Consider the following 17,258-nt stretch of genomic DNA (forward strand, 5'->3'; position numbering starts at 1 on the left):
GGTTTTTCATAGGAACAGTAAAAAGTCCAATAGTGACACCAGCGCAGCTTCCATGCTAAATTTCATGTCCCTGTTTCTGAAATCTGAAGAAGTTGAGAGTTTCTTAAAAGTTTTGAGTTCTTTGAATACAATTAAGGTGGCATATTTTCCCCGTGACTCATTCTTAGAAATGACCAAGTCATTTTGTTCTGTTTTTCCTAAAAATCAGACGGGGGTAACATATGTAATCATACTCCAGAGAACATTTTTTTGCAAACTTGGGAGTAACTGAAAATGCGGTCGTAAAATAGGAAGTGTTGACTAGCCATAACTAACAAAAGGCACTGATGGTAAAATGACCAAACAAACAAACAAGAAAACGTAGGTAACGCTTTAGTCAGTAAGTACTAGAGCTGGAAATTGCTAGGATTTATTTTGTTGCAGCAGTTTTCTTCCTGTGTGCTCACTGGGCAAGAACAGAAAGCGATCGTATAAACTATATTCAAGCGCGTGCAGAGAAGAAAAGTTGAAGTTTTGTTGAATCACTTAATGTATAAATGATTGGCTGTGTGCCTTTGGCACTACTCTTGAATTTTTTTTTTTTTTTTTTTTTTTTTTTTTTGTGGGGATTGCTATTCTTCTTCTGTCTTAGATGCAGAACCTATATTTTATTATGTACAGCCTTTTCCACTACTGAAGCAGGACATAAACCCACCACTGTGAGCATTACCTCAGAACTTCCTAATAACTACGCTAACGAAGTAATAACTGTTTTAAGCTTCACATTTTTTGCTCTCCTGTATGAGGCAGGCATTAAACCTTCAGGAAACTGAATGTTGTTCCTGCTTCTGAATCATATATGCGAAACCAGAAACCTTTCAGTATTTCTTGCAAGATTTGTAGCTGATGGTTACGTTCACTTCCGTTTTTGTCTGCATAGTAATAGCGTATGTTAACTTTTCCAACTTGTTTTGAGTGTTTTTACAGGTCTTTATACCTCTTTCGCTGTATAGAATAACAGCTTTGGTAGATTCTGTGAAACAAACCAGTGTAGGTTCTGTTCAATGCATTTACAAAACAAGTATCTAATTCATCAAGTCATCAGCAATGGGAAAATGCTAGATAACAGCGCTTTCTAGAAAGTGGTTGTCTGCAGTAAGTTAAGAAAATCAGATGGGATAAAAATACATCTCTGGGAGTTGCATTTTGAGGAAAACGAATCTGTTGCAATCAGCTAAGTGCTAGCAATGAGAAGGCAAGGGAATCCCCTATTCTCCTGCTTTCCCACTAAATAAATCATTGGGTTATACCAAATGATAAGTTGCGTAAGTACAGAGATGTTTACTTTTCTGTAATTCAGGGTAAATATTGGCACAAGCCTGTGAAACTAAAAATCAGTGTACTAAATTATATTTCTCTTACAGAAATAAGTAATGAAGTCAATTGATTTTTCTCTCCCATTCTTACGTGTTATGACTTCATGGGGGGAAAACTCAGTAAGGGCAGTATCTGTGTTCTCCAGGCTGAGCTGAATTAAAGCTGTTTTCAGTTCACCTTTCGGTAACAAATAAGCAGAGGTGGATTGGCCAGAAGCCTAATTGTGGAGCTCAGATGGGGTGGGGTTAGTATGTTCAAACTTAGTCTTGCATGTTTTCAGCCTTAAAGGTCATCCCTTATTTCAGTGGCTGTGATATCACTGGGGAAACCCTGCTGCACTTCTATTTGTCCTTGTATGAATGTCTCAAACGTCAAATAAAAGCAAAGCAACTACTTAGAAAAGTTTAGGACTTCAACTACCCACGAGTTCTTCGTGACTCCTAAGCAAGACTGTTATTTCATCAGCTCTTGCTTGCGTGTGAACTTTTTTCCTCAGTCACTGTTACTTTTGCTTAGATAGCTTTGATTTTCAGCAATTCATTAAGGAGAGCTTTTGTTGTGAAACACGGGACGATCTTCTGTTTGATAAGTAATGGATGCCACTAGCAAGCTGAAGATGATTTCTCATCTGAAATAACAGGACAGAGGATGAACCAGGGTGCCCACTAATTGTTCCTCAGACTAAAATTTGCATTAAGTTTTGGTACTGCTGTACCAAGGCTTTTCCTGACAGTATGTAAATTCTTTTTCAGTGCTTAATAATAATTTACAACATTTCTGAGATTTTTTCCTTAAATCTCTGCATTAACAGATCTGTTATAGAAACTAGTAAGTTGAGAGAGATCAGAAAAAAGCTTGTGCCAGTACTTGAAACTGAAGCCAAATTTCCTGAATATGTGAGACTGTTGTTTGACCCTTTTTTTTTTTTAAGTCATGTTGTCCATGCTTGCAGTGGGGGTTCCCGGTATATGTTTGTTACTGCATCAAGCTAAGAAGGACTATAACTGTCTCTAGAGATTATAACTGTAACCGACTACTGATCTTTAAGCCACTACATAACTGGTGGCCCACTATTCTTATTGCTTCTTAGAGTCTTGAACATTAAACAGCTTTCCTTTCAGATGTTGATTGACTTCCTAGGAAGGAGAAAAATCATCACAGAGCTTTCTTGCTTATTTTTCATTCTCCACAAAAAAGTCCAAGAATTTTAGCACAACACACAGTACAATAAGTCTATCAAATCCAAGCTAACTATGGGTTCGTTTTTTTATTTTATCATTGCAGGGGTGAGTGAGGTTGTTAAGGGGGAATCCCAGTAGTTCCTGATGATAGAGTTGTTAAAATAGGAATTACCGGTAGTTGCTACAGAAAAATGAGTGGATGCTGAGTTTCTTTTTTTCTTTTTTTTTTTTTATTTAAAAAAAAAAAAAGACAAATACTTTTTTACAAAGAGAAATTAAAAAAAAAAAAAGAAAAGACAAATTCTAAAAAGACAAGTACTAGAGTCCTATGTGTCCAAATCCCAGGTGACTTTTTACTTAGCCTTTAAGATTTGGGTTTAGACACTCCGCTAGAGATGCCTTTCTCTGCTGCTGAGTAGTTGCTGTAGCACGTAACCCTAGCTTCTATGTGAAGGATGAGCATAGCTTTTAACTGAGTAAATCTTTGTAGAATTATCCTACCAAATTTTATGGAAAGCTGTATATCCCAAGGTACGTTTCAGCATAGGAGGCTCCCTGCTTCAAGTCGTGTTAAGGCCACATAGGCCTTATGTGTCACAAAATAATGCTGAGGAACTGAATGCGATGGAGACGCCGTTACTGTGAGAAACATGAATCCCTAAAACGTGTGTTAGGTACTGCAGTAGTAAGCAGCATAGCACCTAGGTTTTTCCACGGATTGGCCTCCAACGCACAGCCATGATATGAGACTTTATTTTATTATCGTGCATTTTAGGTCCAAAGCTATCTGCCTTTAGATTCAACATTAAAGTGACTCTTGGTTTTGTCAGAAGCCGAATGCCTTCCTTTAGGAAAAGGTGGTAGCTACTGAATGGGGTAAGTTGAATTATGAATGTCATATATGTGAACTGGTATACTGCATCTTTCTGAATGAATGATAGATCACAACAAGTTATAGGTAGCTCTCACTCTTACCGTGCTTAAATGAATGGCATGTTTGCATGGCTGTGTATTTTTATCACTCAGATGAAATTCCAGTCAACCCAAGTGGAAGTTTTCTCTGTGAAGGAGGTGTGTGATTACGTTCTTGGCACTTCAAATGTATTGCTAAGAACGTATTGTTGTGTGGCCCAAAAATTTAGTAAACTTAGTGCTGTAATCAAAGGCTCTTCGGTGAAGAGAACAAACACGATGAGAGTGCCCCTAGGGCCTAATGTGCTGTTTCTTTAAATCTCCTTAAAGGAAGAAGAAACCCAGTCGAGTGAAGTTGTTGTACCCTTCCTCTGTAGCTTTAGGAGTGTGAATCTTCCTTGATTTCCTGGATAAAGCTGTTAATCAGTCTTTGCTACTTGAGCATGTCATGAGTAAAGAAAGCAACCATAGAATTCTGGCTCCCCTCCATCTTACTCAGCCAGAACAGGAATTCATAAAGATACCAAATTTCTGTTCATAAAACACCGCTGCACACGATGTGTTAGAAAGTGCTGGTATCTTTTGCAAAAGCTGAAGAGTTTGGGCCACAGGCTTATGAACTGGGGAGGATATCGCAGAAGAGAACTGGGCAGGCTTGTTGGAGAACAGTAGCTCACAGGGCGGCTATGGTCGCTGTTAAGGGGAGATGAAAAAACACCTCAGTCTTTTAAGCAGTGGCCACTCTCTTGTTTATTGTTTTCATAAATCGTAATCAGTTTGGTTTCCTTTATCACTTTAGGAGGTTCTTGCCACCACCCTCATCCCTGGCACACTCGGGTCCTTCTCCTTTCTCCTGGCTGCAGACCTGAGCTTCATTGTTTGTGGTGAATCAACTAAGTATAGCCAAGTAGTCAAACAATCTGATGAAGGGAACAAAAATAACATTTATCTACACCTGGTTTTTGTTATTTCAAATTAATTACAGGGATGTTTATGAGGTGGGGTTGTTGACCACACAAATACACAGGTTGTTCATAATGCATATAAGCTGGGAGAAACTGTAATTGCTATGCTAAGTATAATTTATTCTGTGGTTCCATTCAGCTATGCATTTAATTTTATTTTTCCACTCTTCTAGGGGCACTGGTAAACATTCTTCTAAGCAGGGATAGTAATGATGAGACAGTAATTGTCTTAATGAATTATTCAAGTGGCCTTCTTTTTTCACTTCCAGCATTTCTGGTGTCCTCTGGCATCAGGACAGAAGCATATGTTAGTCCTGAGCTATGTAAATGCAAAGTTCTCTGCATTACAATTAAAAACATGTCGGGTCACATGGTTTCCACTTGACCAGTTGCAGCAGTGCTGTTTTGCAAATAAGGTTTTAACCGTGTTGCAAGCGTAAAGTCCTGAACTGACCAAGTCTGTAGTAACTGGGTCACCAGCCACCGAGGTTTGTGTGATGTAGATCCTAGGAGTATTTGCAGAAGCAAAAGTTCTAGAATTGCATAGCTGCGCCGGTGTTTATGTTGACATTGAAACTTAAGGGTGCGCATTCAGGAAGCAGAAACAATGCTGTATGTAACATAAATATATAAAAGGAATATAAACTTTAGTTTTTAAAAATGCAACTACTAAATGATGGGTTTTGAAGGACACTAATTATTTCGGGTGTACTTGTTGATGGGCTTTTTGCACCCTGTGAGCATTGGTGTTGCCTGCTGTTGGGGAAGGAATTAGCAGTAGTGTGACAGAGCTCAGGGCCCTGAAGTAACCATTGTGCCTCTGGAATAATCGCCATGAAACAAAGAAACAAAAAAAAACAGTTCCTGGCCTATGGAGCTGATTGCTAAGTGTATTAATGCGTGAATACAATATATACTTCTTGTGCAATAGGCAGCCTAACAGTAGGTAGATAGTATCATATGCGGTTGCCTAAACACGTAAGAGATAGATTGACCATGGTCATTATTTAATGGGGTTGCAGTGCACATGAGGAACTCCAGTCTTAGACCACTGCGGAGATAGGATGATAAATCTCCTTCCCCCAAACAGCCCTGAAGCCCTAGCACTATGGAAATAAAGTATGAACAGGTGGAAATAATAAAACAAGGTAACACTAGCAATTTACAAGACAGCAGCAGTCGTTAATTGCTGTTTTGTTTGACCAAGTTCACATTTTCAATAATTTTCAATAATTCTGTGTTTATCCCAGCAAATAATGTCAGATAGCAAGCCTACTTAGCAAATACAGATGTCTTCAGTATTGTAACAAATCTTGAGGCTACAGCTAAGTCCGATGAGCACCCCAAACGGGAACCTTATCTGCCCATCACTCTTCTAATTGTTGTGCAAAAGTGCCAAATAAGAAATCTTACTTAGCTTTGTGTAAGTCATATTTTGCATAGATAGAACTGACCGCATGAAGAGAGAGTCTCTAATCTCTCAAAAGCTTTGAAGTGGTATTAAATCTGAATGGGTCCTCTTGTTCTTTTTTTCTTCTTGGAGTAAGAAGTTAACAAAAACAGCTGTTTATTTTTTTTTAAAGTAACACGCTTTTCAGAGTTTTCAGAGTAGACTTAGATTTGGCTCTCTTAATCTGATTTTGTTTTTCAGTCAAATGATTGAGTTTACACAGTATTTCTGTGAATCTACAGAAGTGGGAACTTTGATCTACATTTATTTTCTGTTAGGCAGATCATTATTTATGCAGGCTTCCTCTAATGGAAACTCCTGGAAGAGGCACCGTCAGCTGTCTTTGGCCACTTTTCTTAGACATGAGAACTGGAGAGACCCCAGAGACTGGAGTTCTCTGCTTTCCGCACCAAGATCTTTATCCTCGCGCTGGAAGAAGCACGAAACCACACGAGTATGACACTGTCAGAAGCGGAGTAAGTGAAATTTACAGGGGACGCAACGGTTTGCACACCCTTTCAGGAAATCTTGGCAGTGACCACGAGGGGGCATTTCACCGAGACACCGCAAACCCAACTGTTACTCATGGTCGCTGGGGGAGCGGCGTGCGGGTCCGTAAAGGACGAGCCGTTGTGGTGGCGAGGAGTGCGGCCAGCAAAACAGTCAGCGGACGCTGATCAGAGGTGGAGGTAGGGCATCAGTGGCTCTAGTACACAATTCATCCTTTCTACACCTGCATGTTAAGGAACTTTTGCATGAAGCGGTTATTTTTTTTCCACTTCTTTCAACTTTCTTGGAGCAGGAGGACCTGTTCCTTTAGTTCCTGCAATTAGATGACAGAACTTTGTGCCAATTTTCCCTTCATTTGTTTGCATTGTTCCCATTCAACAGGCTATGTGTCTAGGTCTTTTTTTACTGCATGAGGTGAAGAATCTTAGCTCTTTTTTTATCAATATGTATTGTGCAACAGATGTTTCAAAGCATTTTCATTTTCCCTGGCTTATTGCTCCTTTTAATCAAAAATAAGTCACAAGATTGATAAGTACATTTTCTACTCACATAGAAGAAACTACTTCTTCCAGGCATCTAAAAAATCTGAAAATGCTGAGTTGTGTGGTGGCTTACACATTTGCTATACCTAAAGCACAGTCATGGTTCAACCTGAAAAGCCGGAGGATGTTTTTTATCTATATTAACATTTGTGAGTGAAATTGCTATGCAGATAAACTGGTACTTACAGCCGTGTGTTTGATATGAGAGAGAGAGGCTAACCACTATATTGATTACACAAAAGATGTAGACTTTCCTAAATGTCCTAAAAGCAAAATTAACAAGTCATGTAGCAACTGCCAAATGAAGAACACGAACGGCAGAACCCATCGCTGCTCTGTGCCACAGCATGAGGGGCTTCAGCCTTGTCGCTTAGAAAGCTCAGATGAAAAGGGTAGCCTTACTAGAATGCTGGCCTTTCAGTACATATGCATTGTACTTTATTGCAGCATGCGAGAAATTTGGATGTACGTGCACATACAAAGGCCATACAGGCGCTGTTGAGACTGACTGTATTCAAATGGGGTGAAGCAGCGGTGCTGACTGTGGCTTACTCACCGCTACTGACGGTAAGACTTTGCATGGGGAGGTGGCAGTATGACACAGCCCCGGGCCATTTGTAAAAGGGGCTAGTGCACGTCCAGATCAGATGAGTAGCTGGCCAATCTGCAGATTGATTGTAGATACGTTTTGCGTTAAGTAGGAGGACTTCATGCATAAATTTGCTTCCAAAAGATGTTACGAGTTTATGTTCAGAGTAGTGTCACTTTCTGTGAGTCCTGGTTGTATACAGTGCGTGAGTCATTTGGCTTAGAAACACTTACAAATAAAGCATGTAGGACTTCAAATTAAAAGGAGATGTATCTAGAGGGGCTGTACTGAAACAATATGCATTTTTCTTATTCTGGCTGCAGATTTGACCTCCTGAAACTGATGTTAGGTAGCCTACACTCCTTGCGAGCCCTGAGGAAAAAGGGAAGGCTGGTAATAAAATTTCGGTTGAGTGATTATCCGCTGTAGGTGGATCCCGTGCTTAAAGGCTGGCGGGTATATGGTGGGGTTTGGGGGAGCTGGAGAATTAATATGAGCGTATGTTGCCTATTTTTTCTTGGTATGTGGTTTTCATGTTATGACTGAGGTAAGCCTCTTGCTGCCAAAGGGATGCTTCCCATCCTCCTTCCTGCCTCCTTATTTTTTGTGTCTGTAGCTAGAGTAATTCCATTGCTTCTCATTGCATCAGCAATAGTAACCTGACTCAGGGAGCTAATCTATTTGGAAAAAAAATCCTTCTGGGCAGAAAAAGGTTCTTTTCTGCTAATTTGGCTCCTTCTGCACAGGCTTTTATGTAGCACACTGGAGGAAGAAAGCATTCCTCTTTTTTTTTCCCCCTTTACTTGCAAACAAACAGGAAAGATTTTTCTTCACTACTTCTCCACAGAAACTCCCAACTTGTAACACGTGTTCTCATCATTATGATAGGGAGAAAGGAATAGGAAATACATCGGAGGGCTGGGGGAGAAGGTGCCTGAAAACTTGTGCCCTGAAAGCTAATTCTGGGAAAGAAGGATTGTGAGTAAGCAGTTTCAGAAGGATTTATCAATTACCCAAGCAAAGGATACATTGTTCTGTGAAGCTAGCGCTCTGTCAGGAAGCTCGTGGTAAAGCTCACATCTGTCTTGTTTCAAGGCCAGCCTTGGTGCCACCCCATTCCTTTTTGCTGGCACAGTCATTTCTGTGATTGTTTTTCTGCTGGTCCAGTTGTTACTGAGCCAGTTCCATAGACAATCTTTTTATTTCCCCCAGGTTATTTTTAAGCAAGCTGGTCAAATAAATGCTTGCAACAGCGTAAGAGCACACATGGATGAGTTGCCTGGAGGTAAAGAGAGAAGGGAGGGAGGGAGGGAAGGACTGTTCTTCTGATACCAGCGCAGTCCAAAGTATGGATAGAACTGAAGCCTAATTGTGCTCAGTGCTTGCCTACAATCAGCAGTTCACCCCTTGAAGAAGTTGCATCATATGTGTATGCTCATATGTGTATGAGATGGAGTGTAGGAGCAAGGAAGTGCCTTCTGTTTTCTGTTGGGGAAGTTGAGGCTCAGAGAATTAAACAACTTGCCTAAGAGTAGAAAGGCTGACTTGCCAAGAGCCAGATTCCAGTCTCCTGAATCACAGCCTTGTGCCTTATCCACAAGACCAACCTTTCCCTTGTAGCATTTCCTTTCTCTCCACCCTGTTCTGAGAGGAGGCACGGTAGCATTGTTCTATGTCAAACAAACTCAAAGCATGATACAAGAATGCTCCAGCAGAAGGGCTTGAACAACCTGTGATTTTATCATTAATCTGGAAGCCAGGACTTTTCTTGGAACGGCTCCTGTGGTAGAACCTTCCTCGGCAGGACCAATAACCACAAAAGCTTTAACTTTCCAAAGGTCTGCTAGTGTTTAAATAAAAAGCTTTTGAGATTAAAAAACAAACAAACAAACAAAAAAAAAACATTACTTCAAACAGAAGCTTTTCGTAAGGCACAGGGGATTGGAAGTGTTTGAGACCTGAAATGCAGTGGGCTCGAAAACAGAACTTGTAACTTTGTTCCATAAGGAGAGAAGTAGGTGATTTAAAAATATTCTTATTTTTATTCGTAGTACAGTGTATCTTAGTTCTAGAACAGGGTTCTCCTAGTACCTTAATGCCTGCTTGGCTGCTTAACCAGGCCAGTGACAAGTGGCTTATCTTTGATCTCAGTCAGATAACTGGGAACAGGAAATAAAGACTTAACAGTTTGCCTTATGCCGCTTTCATACCACAGCAGGCTTTAGCAGACTTTGTTGTGCAATGCCTGTGCTAAGCACCACTAAAGAGCCATCATCCTAGGCTTGACAAATACCACGTCAAACACCCTGTTGTCCTTTGCTATAGGAATAGCTTGAGTTGGTTTTTCCTCCACCCTGTCCTTTTCTCTTGTTGCTGCCCTGTGATGTTCTCTTCCAGAGCAAGGAGTCTAAGCAAGAAGATTCCTTCCAGCAACCTCGGTGTTCACAGTGCTGGCACGGCAGCCAGTGGAAAGCAAGAGGGAGGACTTGTCTTTGGACTTGATAATTGGAGAAAAGTGGGATCTTAAAACACTTGCTTTAACTGGAAGACAGGAAGTGAAGTACTGGATCAAACTGGTCTAAGAATTCTGGTATCTTGCCTCTGGCTATAGCCAAAGCCAGCTGACAAAAATAATAGTGATGCACCTGGCTTTTGTTATGCAATGTTACAGGAGGGGAATTCCGTCCTCTTTGCGAAGATCTGCCTTTGCCCAAAGTTATGACATGTTCCTACACTTCATGTCAGTTGCTGACCAGGTTTCTGTAATTACCAGTACTACACTGCAATGCTCTAGTTCACATCACTCTCATGGGATGATTCCTATGCCATAAACTTCTATTGAGGCAGAAAAAAACTGTGTACGGGGTGGTCACAGGAACAGGGGGATCTGTCTGTATGCTTTCATGACTTTTGAGTACGGCTTCCTATTAATTTGGTTAGGATTTTGCCTTTTAGCATTGAAGGCTTCTCTGCTGTAGAACTTTCCCCTAGTTTAGGAACATAAGCATATTACAAAACAGCTGTGCTGGGTTAGACTAAGGCTTTGTTTTTGCCTGGTATTGTGTTCTTCCCTATGTATCTACTTACAGCTATACTGGAGAGAGAAAAACTGGCAAGAAGATGCTGATTTCATTCACCCTGTCCTTTCTCTGGTCACTTTGTTCAATGACTTCTTGAGACAAATCTCATCTACTATGTATTCAGATCATAAGTTCATAGATCTTACAGAGTGAACTCTTCCTATGGTTTCGTTAAAGGTTATTTTCACTTTAGGGAAAGAGTAGGGATAGAATTAAAGTTTTTTGGATGCTGTATGAAATGCACCCCTCTCAAAAAATAAAGAATTAAAGCCACAGTTTGTACCATAGACTCTAGAGTGTATGTTAGACATTTCCTTAATTTCTGAAATACAATCTTAAGGTTTATCTTTGAGTAGCCTGTTTCTGCAGGCCCTAATAGTTGCAGTTCAAAAGAACTGGGGAAAAATATGGAATTTTTATTGATGTTTTACTCATAACAGATCGTCATATTGCCTGGAATATTGCCCTTAATTTCACATCAGCTTAGACTGTGTACCATACCGTAACATTTTCCTCAGGAAGAAATGAGTAGACACTTTTGTTCTGAGCCACAGTTCCCCAGGTGCCTCAATCCGTGCCTATTCAGCAGTGTCCCGGTCTGGAGAAGTAGGCAGGAGCCAGAGATGTAAGCAGTAGTTAGAGAAGCACCTACGTTTGTTCTTCCTGAAGGCTGCAGCTTACTGTCTGAGATGTAGCAAACCGGGCTGAATATAAGAAAAGCGTTTAGTCTCTTTGTGTGCCTGCGCTGACAACTGGCTTTGCATCGTAAACCAGAACCCCAATCCATACTCTCGCTCCCGGGTACTGACCTCCCTGGGCTTTTAGGTTCAGCTAGCTGCAAGCAGTGCATCCATGCCCCATACCCCGTACCCCTCCCCTTTCCTTCTGATAATCCTGTCCAGATCACTCCTCTGCCACGCCGGCATGTGTATGCTCTCACACAGGGAGCATTGCTCCAGCTGTTCAGCTTTATGAATGGAGCCTTCCCAAAACTGGTGTCACGGCTGGGGCTGAATTCAAAAATTGAAGTAACTCCTGGCAGTTAGATCTTTATCAGCCAGATGCCTTTGGATGCAGGCACTTAGCGGCCAGAAGTCCAGGTTGTATGGTTGTCTTCAAAGCACCTTGCTGAAAACACAACAGGAAAGCACCCCCCTCACCCCCACCCCAGTGACAACGTGAGGAGTGTGTTGTTTGAGGTCTCTGGTGCTGTATGCTTCGGGGGTTGTGTGTGTGTGAAGGTAAAATCGAAGCTTGATTTAGAATATTACAACCACTTTCCTGCTTAATTTTCCATCATCAATCATAGGGAATCCAAGAAATCCCTGAAGATGGAAGACCTAGTCCTGATTTCTCCTAGAGTTAAGGCAGCAGTTTGTATCTTTCATGTTGACAGTGTTATTATTTTTGGGGGGGAAAGAAGATGAAAAATCAGGTTCTGGCACGAAACTAACCCACAAACATAGAATTATTTCAGCGTACTACCTAAATATAATTGTGTATCTGTTCTTCCTTTTAATTTTTAGAGCTAACATCATAGATGTATAGGCTATCCTGTGTCTCCCCATAGGATTCTTCTGTTCTGATTTTGGTTGTAAATGTGATAGGAGTGTAACAAATCCTGCTGTTAACAACACCATGAGTGTATGTTCCTCCCAGGATTTTATAAGCATCTCAAGCTGTATGTACAGCTTATAAATAATATATCAAGCTATGTATAATCTCTCTATAAGTTTATATATATACATAAACTACGTATAAGCTGTCAAGCTGTAGAACTTCTTCAGGGCTTCACTTCCTAAACTCCACCCTGATAATGCACCTATTCAGACGACAACCTGTGAAGATTTATTTAACTGAGGGCCAACGAAGGGGCAGAACTCAGATTATGAGGAAAGATGCTGTTGAGTTGCCGTAGAGCAGAGATTCGGGGCACTGAGAAGTGTCGGGTACCTTCTGCATAGCAGCCTGGGTTGCGCACGGAGCTGCAGATTACAGAGCTGCGTGTTAAATCCTATACAGGCCCTTAAAATAAAGGGCTGGGGTTTGGGGGTCCCTCCTGGACTGTGGGGTCGGGGCTTTGGGGCCCCCTGGGGCTGTGGGGTCGGGGCTTTGGGGCCCCCTGGGGCTGTGGGGTCGCGGCTTTGGGGCCCCCGCGGGCTGTGGGGCCGGGGCTTTTGGGTCCCCCGGGGCTGTGGGGCCGGCGTTTTGGGGTCCCCCCGGGCTGCGGGACCTGTCTTGGGGCCCCCTGGGTCTGAGGGACCGGGCGGGGCCGAGCGCCGCGGGGGCGGGCGGCGGGGCGGGGGCGGTGCCGGGCCCGGCCGGGAAATTCCCCCTGAAAAGGGCGGCGAGCGGGGCGCGGCTCGGCTCGGCTCGGCACAGCACGCAGCCGGGCGCCTGGCCGGCCCGACAGACAGACCGACGGCAGACGGGCAGACAGCTAGAAGGGGGCCGTAGCGGAGCCGTCAGCATGGCCGGTGAGCGGGGCTGGGGGGGCCCGGCGGGGAGAGGCCGGGGAAGGGAGCGAGCGCCTCAGCCCCGCCGCTCCGGCGCGGCCCCGCCTGGGGGGCCGGCAGCGGGCAGGGGGGTAACAGCCCCGAAACGGGGCGCCGGGCTCCTGGGCCGCCGCAGCCGCTGGCTTTGGTGCCACCCCCGTGTCTGCGAAGCCCCTTAGGTAGGGTTAGGGAAAAGGTCGATGAAGAAACATCGCGGGGATGTTTGGGCCGGTGGCAGCCAGGTCCTGTGAGGCCGTTACAGCTCGGGACAGACCGCGGAAGTCTTAAAAGTGCGTCGTGAAAAAGTTCGGGCGTGAAATGAGCCTGTGGGGCTGGTACCTGGGGCACAGGCATCGGTAGGCCGGAGTGCCATGCTCAGCAGGGCCCTGCTGCATGGGAACTTAGCCCTGAGACACGGAGGTGTCGTAAATGCGAAGTAACGCAGATAAGCGATCTTGTATTGAGTAATTACATCAAAAAGCGCAATTAAGTTTCTTTAGACTAAATTAAAACGAATTTGTCATCCTTGCAGAAGGCGTCTCGTAGCTACTTTTCTTAGGGATTTGAGAAGAAAGCCGCGTCGGCCTGGGCGGTGTTAATTCGAGCGGCACTCCGGGGGGACGTTACCCTCTTCTACGGTGGCTGAACCAAAGCAGGAGCTAGCACTTTTTTTAATCTAGAATATGTTTTCAGTGTAATTAGGAACCAGATAAGGAATTTTTCAGCAGGGGAAGTTCATAACTTCCTGGTACTAGCTGGCTCTTGTAGTTGTTTTTTTTTTTTTTTTTTTTCTTTTGGTTGCTGTTCTGTAATGTCACACGATGGCAAGGAGGAAGTCTGCGAGTAGTTTTGTCTCTGCTAGAATCTGTGCAGTTTCTGGATTTCTCTGTAGATTATCGCTCTCTGAAATAACGAGCTGCTTGTGCTCTGATTGAGCCAGATTGTTCTGTAACGCGTCTTCCACCATCGTGTCTTCTTGCCGTAGCTGTTGCAGGGAGCTGTAAGCATACAGGTTGTCTGCCGCTGCTTTTGAGAAAGGGCTGTCACGGTGGGGGACGTCAGGTCACCAGTAATGTGTGCAGAGCAGCGATACCAAAGTTGAAGGGCAACCCTTGCATCTGTGTTTCGCTGCAGTCACCTGAGATCGTAAGGGTTTCGGTGATACTTTCACATCTTCCACGAAGACCCGCAGCTACTTTTCTTTCATGCTCTCTGATTGCTGGAGAGTACGTTCACACTCCTAGAAAATCACAAATTACGTGGTCCTTCCAGAGCCCCGTCCCTTTAGGCAGAGGAGCAAGACAACCATGAGACCGTGATCCTGTTGTCCCTCTGGTGGCAGTGTGTCACAGCCGCCTTCCTTCCAAATGGCACCAACCACATTAAAACCTAAAATTGTCCCAGGTTTCTCATCGGGGAGAGGTCTGATGGAAGTGCTTCGATTTTGGGGGGTTGTCTTTTGTTCCTTTTTGTATTGCTTGGAACAGGTTGGAATAAAACAAACTTCTGCTGCCGAACGTGAGTGTAAGCTGGCTGAGCTCTTACTGGCTTTACTTATTTTCTTTGTAGTTGTGATGGTTGGTTTCCTATATGTCCTTTAAAGTTATTTAGTGGAGGATTCAGAGCATGGAGGAGACAAATGTGTAGGTAATGTGGGTAGCCTCATATATTTCTCTTTCAAAATTGGTGAAAGAGAGGTCTTAGACGTGGCTCATTTTGGTTTGACCAACACTGAGAAGGACAGGCCTGCACCCCGGTGTGGGAACTGACAGACCTCTCTGGGTGAGTGTAGGTTGTGAAAGAGTTAAACCCGGCCACTTCACAAGCACGTTGCTCATTTACAGAAATAGGGAACACTGAGCAGACCTCCACTTCACTGCAGAGTGCTGATAATACCTCTAGTTCACACAAACACTTGGGTGCGTTTCCTCCCTGCGCAGAACACGATGACAGTGACAATCACCGGAGAGACAATTACGCGATTCTTAAATGGAGAGAGTGAGGACCAAGATAAAATGAAGCTTAATGTTTAATCTCTGGAAGCTACCGTGTCACTGAGCTTTACTTTCCCACAAACACACCTGCTGTTGAGCAGTGGGTTTGCCTTCAGTGGTACTTGTTTCAACCACAGTCCCACAGAGATCATCGAGCCTGGAGTTTTAAAACAAAGCGCTGTTAATAGGGGAGAAAAAAGAGGTCCTCTTAAGCAAGCATTAGTAGACTGTGAAGGGCAATTGTTGGTTAAAGCAGAAAGGATTAAAGACTTGAAGTGATTCTGTTCTATAGTAATTTGAAACAGAAAGGCTCCAGCTAGTTTGGGCAAATACATAATGTATGTGGGTGTACTGTGCGTCTGGTTAGCAGCTACGCAAGCGTGTCTATCTCCAAAGGAAGATGATTAGTAGGTACTTTGCTGCAATTTTGTCATTAGAACATCTGAAATGCATTTTTAATTTAGTATATGGATATGCGTCTGTATTTGTGGTGCAGCGTTACGTAGAATGGGAAGGTGAGATGTGGGTTACCGGAGGGAAATGGGAGGCGGGCTGATAACGCACCAGTTGCTCCTCACTGCTGGTGGAAGTTGCCTGGTCCACTGGATTGTCCTGAAAAATACAGTAACATATGTGAATTGAAGTGTGAAAGGTAAAAAGCGGTACGCTGGTGTGTGGGGTTGGCTTTGTGAGGAGCTCAGACTTCTGATCTCCCTCCGAAACCAGCTTGACATCAGCTCTAGGCTTCTAGCTGTTATCACCCATCGCCCCACCTTTGCTGGCCTTGCTATTTCCCAGACAGAGAAAAAGCACAGCGCTTACCCACAGGGAAGGTTAGGTGAGCTGTGGGAAGTGTCTGGTGAAGTGACAGTACTTGTAACTGGACCTGGAGTGGTGTCTAACAATGACTTAATGTGACGGCGCGTGGTTGGCTTCCAGAAGCTGGTTTACAATTTTCTAGATGGGAGGTGATCAGATGAGAGAGTGCATTTTGACAAATCGTTAGAAAGGAACGTGTAGAGTCCTAGACTGTAGTTCTCAGCTGTTTGGCACCAAGTACTGCCTGGAGTAGAGACGCACGATGCCTTTTCTAAAAGCATTCCTGTTTTGAAAAGACACGTGTTGTTGAAGACAGCTCCAGCATCAGAGCTGCTTTCACATACTGCTGCTCCCCAGCTGTCCGTCACTGTGGCACCGTGCGCTCAAGTAAGACAGGAAACATCTCAGATTTAGTTCTCTCCTTTCATTCTCTACTTCTCTTAATTACTTTATCTGTTAAGATATATTTTCCTACTTTGGGCTATGAAGTGCTGCAGCACAGGATCGCTTTTGCCATCACCGAATCCTACTCATACAGCCGAAGCTGTGTGTTCGCAGCCATGCCTTGGTCGCTGTAGGTGCAACAAAACAGAAGGATTTATTATGGAGCCAAGGCTGGAATCCACCTCTTTGCCAAAACTAACATACTACAGACCTTGGGCAAAAGGAAGTAGGGGATCTTTTACCCTTTTAATGCTTTCAATCTATTTAATAACTGTTTTGCTTATTATGTTGAAGTCTAAGCACTGTTTTCAGTGCTGTGCCACAGGATGTTGCCTGTCATGTTTGTTTCTGATGTTCACAAACCTTGCCTGTGTAGGATGCTATTATACAAAGATGACAAAGAGCTCAGTAGACATTTCCATAAGCTATGTTCTTCTGATCATGCAGAACCACGATGATTCAACCTCTACAATATTTACTTATTCTCCGCTATTTGTTTTTCACATGCCATCCCACTGTTGTCACCGCCTGATTGACTATCCTGTTTGATGTTCTCAGTCAGATATATTGTCTAGCTTGTAACTATCTTGGCAATAAGACATAGCTTTAAAAGTGCTGATACTCTTGGTAAGGTGATGTCGTTCTAAGGCCTCCATTAAGGAGTTCTGCTTCTCATTCTTGTCTATATCTCATGTTTCCTGAAAAACTCTTTCTGACGACTGCCCAACAGCTTTCAGCAAGATTTTGTGGTCTGGAGAGATACTGCAACTAGAAGCTGGCCCTGTGGGAGGTGGGCAGCTCAAGTTGTAGAATTCAATACAAGCAATCAGGTGTCTTCTGAGCCCACAGCATGGTATTCAAACCAGTAGTGTTTTTTTTTTTTTTTTTTGGGGGGGGGGGGCATAATTTGCATAGTTTCTG

General features: G+C 43.3%; 2 protein-coding genes across 2 annotated transcripts in view; both read left to right on the plus strand.

Moving 5' to 3' along the window:
- The window catches only part of PAPOLG (poly(A) polymerase gamma), a 42,129-nt gene that overhangs the window by 24,194 nt on the left and 677 nt on the right, over positions 1-17,258 (plus strand). The window lies entirely within an intron of this gene.
- The window catches only part of REL (REL proto-oncogene, NF-kB subunit), a 32,138-nt gene continuing 27,778 nt past the window's right edge, over positions 12,899-17,258 (plus strand). Inside the window, exon 1 of the mRNA XM_035322442.1 lies at positions 12,899-13,062. Within this exon, the coding sequence (XP_035178333.1) occupies positions 13,056-13,062 (7 nt within the window). The 5' untranslated portion in view covers positions 12,899-13,055. The remainder of the gene's footprint in view (positions 13,063-17,258) is intronic.

The sequence above is a fragment of the Oxyura jamaicensis genome, chromosome 3 (genome assembly GCF_011077185.1).
Source record: "Oxyura jamaicensis isolate SHBP4307 breed ruddy duck chromosome 3, BPBGC_Ojam_1.0, whole genome shotgun sequence".
Classification (NCBI taxonomy): domain Eukaryota; kingdom Metazoa; phylum Chordata; class Aves; order Anseriformes; family Anatidae; genus Oxyura; species Oxyura jamaicensis.